Raw genomic sequence first — 15,286 nt, 5'->3', positions numbered from 1 at the left:
TAATGTATATTGATGTACAATATAAATTTAAGCAACAATTTATATTTCCCTTATGGAGCAGTTCTATGACAGGACATTAAATAACCATTACAAATCATACTGTAGGGAGCCATTTGTGAAGGATGTTAAAATATACATGATACACAGTGAAAAATAAGGTTACAAAATGAAGCATAGTGTAATTTTCAATAAAGCATTTAGATTCCTATATAGAATATGCAGCACTATTAATACATGAACTATATAAGGCTTTGACACCAGTGCCTTATTCAACATGATAGATAAGCCATGCTGTGGTACTGATTGTGGAAGGTGGTAAGTAGATGAATACCGCCCTGCTTCCCACATGGCCATTGAATGGTGTATAAGAAATCTAAAAGATTATATACATCCCATTGAAGACTTACAGAAGTCCTGAAAATGCCAATGTTTTGGTAGAAGTATATGATCAGGACCAAGCAACCCCCAAGTGCAGGCACTTCAAAGATCGGATGCAAGGAAGTACCAATAGAGATGCCAGAATATCACTCAAAAGCCAGATGAAGCTAATGGCATCTCCATGATTATCCGTCATCCCATAATAGAAATCCCTAGGCATCCAAAGGATACTGCAAGGAATCAAGAACCCCTTTGTTCCTGATGCTACGAAGAGACAGTAAGCCAATCTCATTTACCTATATATTTTTAGGGGATAGGGAAGAAGGAAATTAAAATTCTAAAGGACTGCTGATTTTTCTGAAAAGATAGAGTCATCCAAACTTTTTAAACCAAGCCTGAGGGGAAGCTAAATTTTAAATAGACTTTGATATTTAGATGGAAAGTAAGCTATTTAAACTAGAAGAAACCAAGGTACCACTAACTGGCAAGTCTAAATAGCCTAGGCTACTTGTAAGTGTTCGTGTATTCATTTTATTTTTCTGTGAAACAAGTTACTACTCTAAATCCATCACCAAGAAATAACCATTGTTCATATGTTAGTATACTTCCTTCGAGTCTTTTTATGTATTAAATTAAAATATTTTTAACTGATTAGCAGCCTACAGTTTTATTTAACATTATATAAATAATCACAGATGTATGCATAATATAACTCACATGTGCAGGAAAAATTAAGGATGATAACAGAGAGTGATGGTCACAGGAAACAAACCTCTTGTACCGCAGCGAGGCTCATGAAGATGACAGTAGACATAGAAAATAAAAACAAGGCTGGGTGTGGTAGCTCACACCTGTAATCCCAGCACTTCGGGAGACCGAGGCAGGCAGATCACCTGAGGTAGGGAGTTTGAGAACAGCCCGACCAACATGGAGAAACTCCATCTCTACTAAAAATACAAAATTAGCCGCACATGGTGGTGCATGCCTGTAATTCCAGCCACTCGGCAGGCTGAGGTAGGAGAACCACTTGAACCCAGGAGGCGAGGTTGCAGAGGTTGCAGTGAGCCGAGATCATGCCATTGCACCCCAGCCTGGGCAACAAGAGTGAAACTCCACCTCAAACAAAAAAAAAAAGAAAAAGAAAAAGAGAAAAGAAAAACAAAATTGCCTTTCTTGGTGTGGATTTGAAGTTATTTTATCTTTTCTCTTTCATAAATTTTCTATATTTTTACTATTTCGCATAGTGAGCATGTATTATTTTCATGGCAAAAACTCAATATATATTTTACGTATCTGTAACTGTGGCTGCAGGAGCAAAGAATGAGAAAATTACTAAGCCCCCATACGAGCCTTTCTTCACAGCAGTAAACAACTTGAGTGATATCTAACATTTCCTCCTTGTGAATTTTTTGGAACTAAACCATAATATTAAAAAAGTATAGTGTTACGAGAACACTTTACTGCCAATTCAAAAACTGCTATGTATCAAACTTGAACTCAGAAGGTGTTAATGCTTAGGCCAATCGAAGGGAGCTCCCAAAGGATTGAAAGTCTATCACAACTCTGAGATTTTGTGTATGTACCATCTCAAATTTAATAAAAACAGTTCATGGTGAGTCCAAATGTCACACTAACTGTGAGACTAAGAGACTAATAGCAAGTGTGTTTTTAGATGGCAGCTGCAGGCAAGACAGATCCTGTGTGCAAGTGATGGAAAAGTAGCTGCTGCGCCGTTACGTCTCTGCCAACAACATTTCCATTCAATGTCAGGATTGAATAACCTCCTCCATTCTGCTCTATTATACATATGTGTATGCTTTAGACAACTAAGCGAACAGTAGACATACATGATTTCTGCAAACAAGACTCACACAGACTTACGCTTTCAGGTATACACCAACTTTAGATGTATGAATGTTAATAATATACTTTAATGTTATGAGTGGGATTTCATTCTCGCTGATTTAAAAAAAATTATGAAACCACTAATAATACCTTGTTTTTAATACATAGTTTGACTATATAGAGAGACATTTCTATATAATATTTTCTTAATAGTATTCCTTTGCTATTTGCCTTCACAAATCCACAGTAAAAAATTAAAAAATCTTTATCTGTGAGTTGAAAAAACTGATATCAATCATAGGAGGCTTTTAAATTCTCCATTTTCCACTCCCTTGGAAAAGTAGAGACTGTTACGTAAGCAAATATTCAAATAATTGTCTAAACACTTCTATAGAGAGATGGCAACACACCAACTCACAACTGTTTACTCTGTTCATCAGCTTATACATAAATGTCTCAAATTGGGATAAAAAAAGAGGTAAAGGGTCAATTTATTATACAAAAGTATAGGATTTTTAAAATCCTGACTTCATGGAAGTCAAGGATTCACTATGGTTGCAAATTCATCATCTTGGTAATTGAAGACAGGCCTGCTTTTGTCAATGAAGTTTTATTGAAACAGCTACAATTAATCATGCAAATATTGTCTATGAGTGCTTCTGTATTACAATGGCAGAGCTAAGTAGTAAGGACAGAGATCATATGCCTTGCAAAGACAAAAATATTTACTATCTTGCCCTTTAAGTAACAGTTTTTGCTTACCCCTCAGGTAGGGCATGAATGAGTTCATATTGTATTTATTAATATTTTGTTAAAAATAATATATTTTACATATATATTTACTGTGCTTTACTGTGCTTAGCTTTATTGCTCTTTACAGATACTGTGTTTTTTTGTTTGTTTTTACAAATTGAAGATTGGTGGCAATCCTTCGTGAAGGTCTACCAGCTCCATTTTTCCAACAGCATGTGCTTACTTCCTGTTTCTGTGTCACATTTTAGAATTGTTGCAGTGTTTTCAATGTTTTCATTATTATATCAGTCATGGTGACCTGTGATCAGTGGTCTTTGATATTACTATTGTAATTGTTTTGGGGTGCCATGAACCACACCCAAAAGACGGTGAACTTAGTCAATAAATGTTGTGTGTTCAGACTGCTCCAACTGGTCAGACATTCCACCATCTCCCTCCCTCTTCTCCTTGGGCCTCACTATTTCATGAAACACAAAAACACAAAAGTTAGGCCAATCTAAAACCCTGCAATGGCCTCTCAGTGTTCATGAAAAAGAGTTACATATCTCACACTTTAGATCAAAAGCTAGAAATGATTAAGCCAAGTGAGGAAGACATGACAAAAGTCAAGAAAGGCTGAAAGTTAGGCCTCTTGTGCCAAACAGCCAAGTTGTGAATGCAAATAAAAAGCTTTTGAAGGAAATTAAAATTGCTACTCCAGCGAATACACGAATAATAAGAAAGCAAAACAGCCTTATTGCTGATGTGGAGAAAGTTACAGTTTTCTGGATAGATCAAACCAGTCACAACATTCCCTTAAGCCAAATTCTAATCCAGAGCAAAGTCCAAAGAGAGTTACTTCAATTCTATAAAGGCTGAGAGAGGTGAATAAGCCAACGAAGAGAATTTGAAGCTGACAGACATTGGTTCACGAAGTTTCAGGAAAGAAGCTCTCTTCATAACATAAAAGTACAAGGTGAAGCAGCAAGCGCTGATGGAGGATCTGCAGCAACTTATCCAGAAGATTTAGCTAAGATCATTGATGGCGGTGGCTATCACTGATGAATGTGGTTTGGAACTGAATGCACAATACTTCTCAGGTATGCCTGTGTGTGTGTGTGTGTGTGTGTGTGTGTGTGTATACTCCCACAGGTCCTATACAGAACAATATATCAAAGGGACTTAGACACAGTTTGTATCTGCTACTCATTGGTTTACTACTCTTCACCAAAAAATGTTACAACTTAGTTAATATTTATGTTAAAATTTCAGATAATAGTTATTTAGTTTCCTTAGCAACGCAAATGACTATAATACAAGGTTTCTCAGGCAATACTTTTGTCTTTATGGATTAAAAAAAAACAAGCAAAATTTTTGCTTAGTGGTTCTTCCAGTTTGGATTTCCAAGCATGTAAATGAATGGTCTGCACTCTTTGCAACTATTGAAATGTAATGGTACTAAAGCACTTGTCATTTTCATTAAACAAGGCAAGAGTCTATCTGAATTGTGGGACTGGGAGGGAAGTTGGTACAAATAAAACACTTTCTGGGATCTGAGTAAAGGTAGTGGAAGAGCAGCTGAGAAAAAACCTCAGAGTAAAGCTTCCCCTGGAGATTACACGAAGAAGAATGCCTCGAATTCTTTTATAGGACAATTTCCCATTCTTAACATGCCTAATTTTTACATTATGGTACATTAATTTTATATCATCATATAATTTAATTTTTGTACTATATTACAAATATAATTCTTAAACTATTTTCTCAGTTGGATAGGATATATCTTCAAGTAGGATTTTCAAGAATGTTTTGTGTATAATGGTTTCTGAGTTCTTGTACATGTCAGTACATCTCGCTTCATCCATAAAAAATTTATAACCTAACCCTATATAATAATGTAAAGCCACAGCCTTTTTCTCTCAGAAATCAGTAGATACTGTCCCATCGGGTTCTACAGGGAAGTATAATGCTAGCCTGATTTTAGCATGTAAAAGTAAAAACAAAACTGTAGACTCAGTAATTTTTTTAACGCTCTTTGTCAAGTTTTTTGCACTAACTGTTCTTCTCCAAGAACACTTAAAATTATTTAGTAATGTCCAGCTCTTTGTCTTGCACATCTAACATCTTCTCTCTCATCCATCTGAACCTTTTTTTCAACTTTCTTTAGCATTTAGGAAGAGCTTATTGTGTTTGTCTTCCACATTACAGATATGATGTCTTCGTGTTAAATCTTTTCTGCTGGCTCTGTGGATTTAATGTGGCCACTGCATCTTAAAATTTCATTATTTAGTGCATTACACTTTTCTTCATGACCTTTTTTCTTTAGATGGTTCCCTTTGTATAGATTTCTTATTCTGTTTTACAGTAACTATATCTTCTTACATTCCACTGAGACAGCTGGCCAATTTTCCTACAAGCTTTTCCTATTTCCCCTTTGAGTCTCCAGGATGAATTTTGAAAATCTCCTTTTCAATATAAAATTTAAAACATTCATTGTTGAATTTCTAAATAAATTCTAATGATAGGAGATTTATACAGAAAAGGTATTGGAGAAAGCCAAAAGTATACAGCCTGGCCATCACAGACCCTGGTGAGATTTTGGAATCTATCAGGTTTCTATATCTTTTGTTTTTGTAGAATTAAAATGTAATTTTCTTCTCTGAACAATTCCAGTTTCTAATTTTGTCTCTGGCAACGGAGCTTCATATTGGGAGGCGGTGTTTATTCATCTTTCCCAAAACTGCCCACCAGCCCCTTCTATGTGTTAGCAAATGTTTTGCTGTGAAGCATATGGAAATAACAAAAGAGATACAGAGAAAGTCATAAAGAGAATAGGGTAGGTGGATAATACTTTGATGTGTTAAAATAACAACAGTAATGACAGTGGCTGTGACTACCAAAATTCAATAGCTTATTAGTTTCTTTCTCCTAATTCCCTACTCGTTCTTTCTCCCTTGATTTGCTATCAGTGAATGCAGACAGAAGGATATTAGTGAGAATAGAAGTGGACTTTGAAGATAGCACTGTGGAGGACTCAAAAGTAGCAGACAAGCATTAGAAAGACAGCTGCTCATCCTTTAAGAGGTTTCTAAACTGAAGACAAAAGACAGGGTCACAAGACGATTTTCAAATTCAAATAGGATTACTCTTTCTTTTCCTAGCTTGTTGAATTTTTTTAATGAAGTGGTGTTAATGATCCATCAACTAAGATTTTCAACTCAAAAATATTAGGCTAAAATTGGTTATTATGTTAAATACTATATATAGTATAATAATAAATGCTATGTTAATGAATATAAGTTAATGAATTTCAGTGTTTTATGACATGTCTTATTTATTTATTTATTTATTTATTTATTTATTTATTTATTTATTTGAGACGGAGTCTCACCCTGTCGCCCAGGCTGGAGTGCAGTGGTGTGATCTCAGCTCACTGCAAGCTCCGCCTCCTGGGTTCACGCCATTCTCCCACCTCAGCCTCCTGAGTAGCTGGGACTACAGGTGCCCGCTGCCACACCTGGTAATTTTGTTTCTGTATTTTTAGTAGAGACAAGGTTTCACCACGTTAGCCAGGATGGTCTCAATCTCTTAACCTAGTGATCTGCCTGCCTCGGCCTCCCAAAGTGCTGGGATTACAGGCGTGAGCCACCACGCCCGGCCGACATGTCATTATTTTATATTGTCTATGTCTTCAAAGACATTCTATTCCATTTATCTTATGTTTTATTGCTATATCATAGTTGTATATATTTTGGGGGTACATGTGATATTTTGATACTTGTATATGATGTGTAGGTCAGAGTAACTAGGATATTCATCACCTCAAAAATTTATCTTTTCTTTGTGTGGTGAACTTTACAATTCTTCTAAGTATTTGGAATTACAGAATAAATTATTGTTAACTGTAATTAGAAATTTAGTTTTGGCTACATTAGATGTAGCTATTCTGGAGCCATTTAAAGGGTAAGCCCTAGTTCTAAATTCCTAAGTCTGCTTCATGTGGCAACTCTTCTTCTGTGTTTCTCGGGTCCTGCCTGTAATCTCAAGCTTGTCTACTGAGAGTCATTCCTTATTCTGCATAACTCCTGTGAGGACTAGCTACCGTCTTCAACCCCTCAGGATAAAAAGGTGATCATTACATGGCTCTAGTAGGAGTGATTCTTGGTGTCCAGTGGTCTAGAACGCAATCATGTTGGGGATAATGACTTCTAAAATCCAAACTCCTTGTGCTTCTACTGTAATATATAAGCTTGCTTTATGCTTCCAGGTAATGTGTTTTGTCTATTGCCTACTGTCACTATGTCTGTTAGGTAGGGATAATGTTGAAAACCCATTTCAGAATAACTTGGCTGCTGCTTCTTGCAGTTGGCTCTTACGTAGTGCGCTTAGATTCTTGAGCATGCCATAGCTTCTCTTTGCCTGAGTCAATACGTGTTGTCTGATTTCTCTGGCTTTATGATCCTCACTCTGCTACTCTCAAATATTCACCTTTCTGTCTCATTTTTAGTGTTTATTTCCCTAGATGCAGATCACATTTTAATAATCCAGTTCCCTAATTTCCCTGAAATTGGGGTTCTGTTTTCGTATTCATGCAGTCATGCCTACCCTAACCAATTTTGTTAACAGTTGCCAATTTGACCTGCCCTGTCTATGGTGTCCTCACTGGCTTAGGTTAATATGGAATCCCTGGGGACTTCAGAGTCTACCAAAAGAGTACAGTACTATTTAATAAATATGTGCACTAATGTGAGCATAAGGCAGGAACCCAAATGCTAGAAATTTCACACTCTGCTATAGATTTCAGCAATTATAAAGTGTTAAGTTTTTAAAAGTTGCTAATTTAATGAGATTTAGAACCTTAACAGGATTTTATATAATGTAGCATTCAGCATTTTTAATGTTATTACAGGTTTGTTTAAAAGGCAGAGAAACAAATTGATTAGTCATGGTCCAGAGATACTCTTAACAAGCAATAAGCTCTCAAATCCCTCTACTTCATTATAGCAACTGATTTAATTTTGTTGTACAATACTGTCTATTAGCATAGCATGTTTTATTCAGTCATCTCCAGTCGTCTTTAGACTAATAAATTTCTGAAAACCTTACTACAAATGAGAAGTCCAAAGGTGAGTCAAATAGGAATTATTTCCAGAAACAGCAACCATAAGCAGTTGAGGAAAAGACACAAGAATTATTACAAGATCAAAGCTCAAATTATTGGCTAGATACCAAGGTATCCAAGAAATATAGCTCAAACCACAAATGAAAGTAACATATGTAATGTTAAATTTTCTAGTAGCCATATTTTAAAAGTTTAAATAAAAAAAGCAGATGAGGTTAACTTTAGTAATATATTTTATAAAACCCCAATATATCCAACTTAACATTTTGTTATTAAATCATCTGCAAGCGTGTGCTAAGAATTAAAGATCTGGTGTGTATCTTACAGTGATAGAACATTTCATTTTGGATTAGTCATATCTCAAGTAATCGATAGTTACATAGGACTAGTGGCCACCATAGTATACAGTTCAGGTCTAGATTTTTACGTCATCATTATGCCTTTAGAAAAAATATTCTAGAGAAAAAATAATAATTGATAAGTATGTGAGGTAATGAAAATATTAACTGGGTTCGATTTAGCTATTTCACAACACATACATATTTCAAAACGTTGCACAGATTATATATAATTTATCAATTAAGAATTTTAAATGATATAAAATAATTAATATGAGAGACAACAGTTATTTTCTCTTACCTGCACAAATCTTCTTTAATGTGAAGGGAAATCAATTCCTTAGGAATATGAAAGGAAAGAATGCTCTCTGACATTTGCTCTCGAATTCGCATCCACTTATTGTCAGATGTGGGAAATCTATATAATTTACATACTGGGTTCTTTAACACTGGAAAAAAAAGAAAAAAGTCATAGTTAAATTCTAAGCAAACACATGTCAGGCGAAGCCCAATTAACAAAACCATTAGTCAAGGTAACACTTTTGTTATTCAATTGATCCAAAATTTCTTTTTAATCAAAATCCATTAGCGTATCTGAATTTCTAAGAATTTTATTTTGACATTTTTTTTCAGTAGCTTCTGAGACATATAATCTTTGTTAAATTAAAAGAAAAAATATACATCAGACTCCAAATCATAAATGTGGCTACTGTGGCTTTCTAATTTGTTACCTATTAACTCTTGTCTTCTTCTAAAGTTTTATAAAGTGTATGTGTCTACAAATATACATTAAAGCATAAATATGTACACCTAATATACACTTTGAACAAATATATTTCTGAATTTCTTCTGATCACTTTTAGTCAACTTTACCTATTTACATAGTAGGTCACAAACTTATATGTTATTTTAGGAGTTACAAAAGGTCTTACTAAATGTTATTTCTTACATGTCAGAAAGGTTCACTCTTTTGTCTTAAAATCTGTTAAAATTCAAATACCAAGCATACTTTAGTATCAATGAGTCAATAACACACTTTCCTGAAACCACGTATTATCAGCAGCAAGGCAGAGGGACTGTGAAGAAACCGTATTTAGTATGCAGGGGAAAGTAATAAAGTCATGTAACCAAGAATTTTTTTAAAAGATTCAGAAAAAGCATATAGGATTAGATATTATGATAACATTCGATACTTATTAGTGAAGCCAGTACTCACACCACACTTTCAAGCCATCGGGGGAGAATTTCATTTCCATTGCTCTTCAGCAATGAATGCCTATGTCACACTTACTTACACACCAAAGCTTAGCGGGCAATAAAATATCAAGTCAGTCACCAGTCAAGAATCTATGATTAGTTGACTTCAGTTTAAATAAAGCTAATTAAAAACATTATTTGATATTGAAGCAGAAGGCTTTAAATAACATTGAACATGGTATGTGGGCTAGATCTCCTCGATGTACAGGGAAAAATTCTTTTCAAAATTTTACAGTTTGTAAGAACACCGTATTTCATTCACTACTTGGGTAAAAATACATATTTTTGAACACTGAAATGAGGATCTATTCATCCATTCCTCTGCAATCATCCACTCTCAAAGGTACACACGGGACATTATCATTATCAAAACTAGTACCATAATGGAAACTTTGATTTCGAACATCCTGTTCTTCAACTACCAGATTCAAAACTTCTAGTACACTTACAATACCTCCTGCCAAGAATTAGAGTGCTCACTTTTCAACAGCACCAACAGAAGCCAGAAGAAAGTACACTATTTCTAGCATGTTGAGAGAAAATACTGCATTTTAAAATCTAGAGTGGTATGCCCCTAAAGATTATCTTTTGAATATAAGCACAATATTTAAATGTTGTCAATTTGGTTCTTTACAGAATACATAGAGTTTATTATCTTTACTTTCTTTTTCCTGAAATATAAGGACTTATAGCCGATTAAGAAAAGAAAAAGTTTTATTCATTTGTGAAGTGACAGTGCTTCAAAGATACAAGAATTTGATTACTCCTTCTATTACAGTATCTCTGGAATAGGAAGAGAAAAAATATGTACTTAATTCGTTATGGTGTCCATATACCAAATATGGGATCTCATGAATTCCCAATATACCTAACATGGTTAGGAATATGCATGCATCATTTTATGGTAAGACAAACTTCGGTCCTTAAAATGGCCAAATTGTTTCTTATTTAGCAACGTATATAAATACTTAGTTATTTGGTTTATCTAGACTCAGTATAAGTTCTATTTTTTAACCTCTTTTTTTTTTTCATGATTACACAGAACTTTTGTATCACCTAAAGCATGGTTAAAAATCCTTGGATTTTGGTTGCCTTTTATATATACATCAATAATAATTTTTTAGAAAAGTTGTATTTTTAGTTATGTCACAAAATATAAAAGTCTTCATTTTCTCTGTTGATCTCAAAACAAATCCTTCTACTTTTAGTTTACTGTTTTCATATATATATATAATTTTTTTTTTTTTTTTTTTTTTTTTTTTGAGACAGGATCTCACTCCGTCATCAAGGCCAGAGCTTAATAGTGTGAGCTCAGTGATCTTCCTGTCTCATCCTCCCAAGTAGCTGGGACTACAGGAGCATGCCAATTTTTTTTTTTTGTGAAGACAGAGTTTCACCATTATTACCCAGGCTGGTCTTAAACTCCTGGACTCAAGCTATCCCCACATTTCGGCCTCTCAAAGTGCTGAGATTACAGGTGCAAGCCACCACACCTGGCCCTATTGTTTCCATTCTAATACTCTTCAATGCACTCTGAATATAAACCTTTGTTGAAATAGATTAAGCAGAAATCAAGGGTGGTTTGATTAATGAACTCCAGAACTCTCCTGTAACTACCAGGTACACAGCATCCAAGGACTCTCCGGGAATGTTGCTATTTATAAAGAAAATACTTGGAACAATTTAAAACCCAGGCACTTTAGTCATGCAAAAAATTGCCAGTGTGGTTGCCTATTTAAATTTTGTGGTATAGGTTCTGATCTTTTGAGACTCATAGGTCTCCAAACATTAGTAGTAAATTGCATATCTTTATCATTATCTCAATGTAGGTATAATGAAATCTACTTTGCAACCCAGTTTGACCCAGCAGTGTTGCTTATTAAACACCTATCATGTCTGAAGCAAGTATCATAAAATGCAGTATATGTATGTATCATATGTATCCTATGTATCATAAAATGTAGTATAACACAGTATTATTTTTAAAATGAATAAATTGGGTCTGAACTTTAAATACCATGCAAATTTGTTGCACTGGTTACACAAAGAGCAAATAAAACGTTCTCAACTCAAAATTCTTGATGGTCTGATGGCGGGGAGGTTTTGCTATCGTCACATAAAAGAAAGGCATGGTACTCATGTGTCCAATATTGAACAATGAGACACAAAAGATGAATGTTTTGTCAACTTAAAAAAAAAGATTATTCTCTATAGCATACACACTCTGCTCACACACACTCCAGCTGTGTAAATAAGCAAATGACTGTGAATGACTTTCATCTCTGGCTCTCCACTGGTGGCAAGTATTTATTCATGCAGGAGATGACTTGCTGTCCATACAATAGGCTTATCTCAATAACAGTAACTATGTAATACCTATTATAAGCTCTTTTTAAAGAGAGCCCTGTGTGTATTCCCATCTTCATTTTTTCACAATTGCCATACAATTGCTAAAAATACCATGTGACCGATTAAATCAAAAGAAAAGTAGTTGAGATATTTTAGACCATATCATTGTATTGTGATAACAATGTGAGTAAAGTTCTGAACTAGTCCAGATCTTGATTGACACATTCCTCTTGAGGTCCACCCCTTGAGATCTACCCCTTGAGATGAACACATCGAAGGAAAGTAAATGGCAGATTTTTCTTTCCTTTGAAATTGCAGCACAACTCAAATTTCTATATTGTTTCTCCCAGACTGTAATAGGGATATTGAACAAGGTAGCATGCCACCTGCTTTTTCATGGGATTCAGTAATTGTGAAAGCCAAACTGCTGCAGTTCTAAATTATCCAAAGTAAGGATGCCGAGGAAATGTTCAACAAAGCCAACATGGATAAAAAAGACTGCTGCTCAAGTAACCTTGGAGTAGAGAAGATAAACCAAAGAGATACCATAGAGATGGCCTTCTCTCTTCTGTTTCTGTAAACAAAGCTATGCTAGCAATATCAGTGAGTTCACTGGACAAGAAATTTTGGAAATACAGATTCAGGGTCCAGGGGATAATCAAAAAGCTCAAACATTTATTTCACCAGGTTATCGTTTATATGTTTCTCCAGAGGAAGCTAATCTGCGATTATCTTCACATACTTTCTTGCTTCCAGTACATGATAGAAGCAGCATATTTCAATGAATCCAACTTGATTGGCTTCAGGCCATACAGATTCATTATTGTACTACACTGCAGATTCTTGTAGAGAATCTATTCATTCCATAGTTTTAATTATGTAGTTGTTTAATTAATTATTCAGCTAAATGTACCTATATTGCCTATTCTCCAAAAGCTACATTATACTTTCTAAGGATAAGTCTGTAATCCAATTAGATACTGACACATCCTCATTTGTATTTGAAAATATCTTAGACTTAAACACATAATAAATGAACGTTGGCTCTTTTAAAGATTGGATGAGCACTGAGAAACCTAAACAGAAATTACAAAAACACTATCCTTAGCATGGCTTCAGAAAAGTGAGGGTAAGAAAAACCTGAGAGCAACTCAGAAAATACAGCAAACAGATACCCTGAATCCAGCCAAACTCACGAGCTCTTGGCCAAAAATAAGAAAAACTATTACAGATGTCGTAATAAAACACACATGCGTTATTTGTCTGCAGTTGGTGACAACTGGTGAATTTCACCTGTAGAATTTGGATTTTAGATCCTGGGTGGTTAGAAAAAGGACTGTCCTTAGGTCTGTTCATTGTGCTTCAGTGAGTGAAGGATACTATTTGTAAAGCTAGAAGCTAGCTCCTATGTCGTGCTGAGAAAACCAGACAACCTGTACTCTACTGCACTCATCAAGTTGTTTCTTTCCAGTATGCCTCTGGTCAAGGCATTCCATGCAAATCACAGGAACTCCCCACTTTCCTAACCACATATAATCATCCTATAAACTTAGCTCAGCTATTGCCTCCTCCAGGAAGCCTTCTTCAGCTTATACTACCTCCCTCCCTATGTAGATGTCTCTCCTTTTTACATCACACCGCCATTTCTATCATGGATCTTACCGACTGTACTACAGTAGTCTGTTTAGTAGTCTATGTCTCCTGCGGGAATATGAGCTTTCCGTGTGTTGTGGGGAGAGTGGTGGAGAGAGCTGTGTAGTTTTTCTGGTTCTCTTTTTTTCCTCCTGCACTTACCATAATGCCCAGTAAATAAAACATACAGAAATGAGTCTTAGATCTTATGACTCAGATGTTTCTCGTCATTACTCTCCCCATGAAGAGAGCAGGTAGGACACCACCAATTGTGGAAATTGAGAGGGGAAAATGCAAGAAGGAAGAGTATAATTAAAAGCCCCAATGCAAGAGAGAGCACAGGGATCAGAATCAGGGAAAAGATTAACCATAACTGAAAGATTCCTTCATGTTCTTCCACAAAATGTAAACTTTTTGACTATTATCACTTTCTTGCCCGTATTGGTTTTCTTCTCATTTACCTAAAGGAGGAAGAGGAGGAGATAAATGGACTTACAAAGATAGTTGAAGCATTTAAAGTCATCTAAGAGATGGTCCTATTCATTATTAGATAGCGAAGTTTACCCTTCCCTTTGAAGCTACTTAACATCTTAAGTTAAATATTGTATTAGCACACAGTAATGAAAACATATGGAAATTTCAAAAGAGCAAAGCCAGTGGATTGCATCACATTTGTTAAAACAGCAAAGGGCAAATAAATCTAGGGAGGAACTAAAAAGGATCAAGGGCCAATGTTATAAACTAAGATGGCCCCAAATTTTACATACCAGAGACTTACAACCACTGAGGCAAAACCCATTTAAATCACACGGAGAAAATATATTTTGTTAATATAAAATGAATATCATCTGATATTCAACAAGGTAGTGAATTTAGTAATGCATGAATGAAAGGAAAAACAAGGAAAAACTTGGCATTTGCTTTTGGCTGGAATTCATCAGGACTCAAAATGAGTACGGTAGGGACTAGTTTTGACTATCTTAAAATATTCTGAATCATGCATTGCTTTGGATGGGGGTGGTAATGAGGAGAAAGTTATCTCAGTATTTAGCTTAATTGTGTGGTATTGTGAAAGTCAATTAAAATCTATGGTGCTACATGAAGTAGACCAAACTTTATTATTATTGTTATTATTATACTCTTAAGTTCTGGGATACATGTGTAGAACATGCAGGTTTGATATATAGGTATATACGTTCCATGGTGGTTTGGTGCACCCATCAACACGTCATTTATATTAGGTATTTCTCCTAATGCTATCATTCCCCTAGACCCCACCCACCAACAGGTCCCAGTGTGTGATGTTCCCCTCCCTGTGTCCATGTGTTCTCATTGTTCAACTCCCACTTATGAGTGAGAACATGTGGTGTTTGGTTTTCCGTTCCTGTGTTAGTTTGCTGAGAATGATAGTTTCCAGTTTCATCTATGTCCCTGCAAAGGACATTAACTCATCCTTTTTTATGGCTGCATAGTATTCCATGGTGTATATATCCTCCCTCACTTTTTTTTTTTTTTTTTGAGATGGAGTCTCACTCTCTCTCCTAGTCTGGAGTGCAGTGGTGCAATCTCAGCTCACTGCAAGCTCTGCCTATTGGGTTCACGCCTCAGTCTCCCAAGTAGCTGGGACTACAGG

General features: G+C 35.3%; 1 protein-coding gene across 2 annotated transcripts in view; it reads right to left on the bottom strand.

Moving 5' to 3' along the window:
• Window positions 1–15,286, bottom strand: part of INPP4B (inositol polyphosphate-4-phosphatase, type II, 105kDa) — a 501,991-nt gene that overhangs the window by 204,438 nt on the left and 282,267 nt on the right. For both annotated transcript variants that reach the window (XM_011970320.1, XM_011970321.1), the window contains one exon: window positions 8,717–8,864. In XM_011970320.1, the coding sequence (XP_011825710.1) occupies window positions 8,717–8,864 (148 nt within the window). The remainder of the gene's footprint in view (window positions 1–8,716; window positions 8,865–15,286) is intronic.

This window comes from Mandrillus leucophaeus, unplaced genomic scaffold (assembly GCF_000951045.1).
Source record: "Mandrillus leucophaeus isolate KB7577 unplaced genomic scaffold, Mleu.le_1.0 Scaffold943, whole genome shotgun sequence".
Taxonomy (NCBI): domain Eukaryota; kingdom Metazoa; phylum Chordata; class Mammalia; order Primates; family Cercopithecidae; genus Mandrillus; species Mandrillus leucophaeus.
The sequence above is the reverse complement of the archived record's forward strand: the minus strand, read 5'-3'. Positions and strand labels throughout refer to the sequence as shown.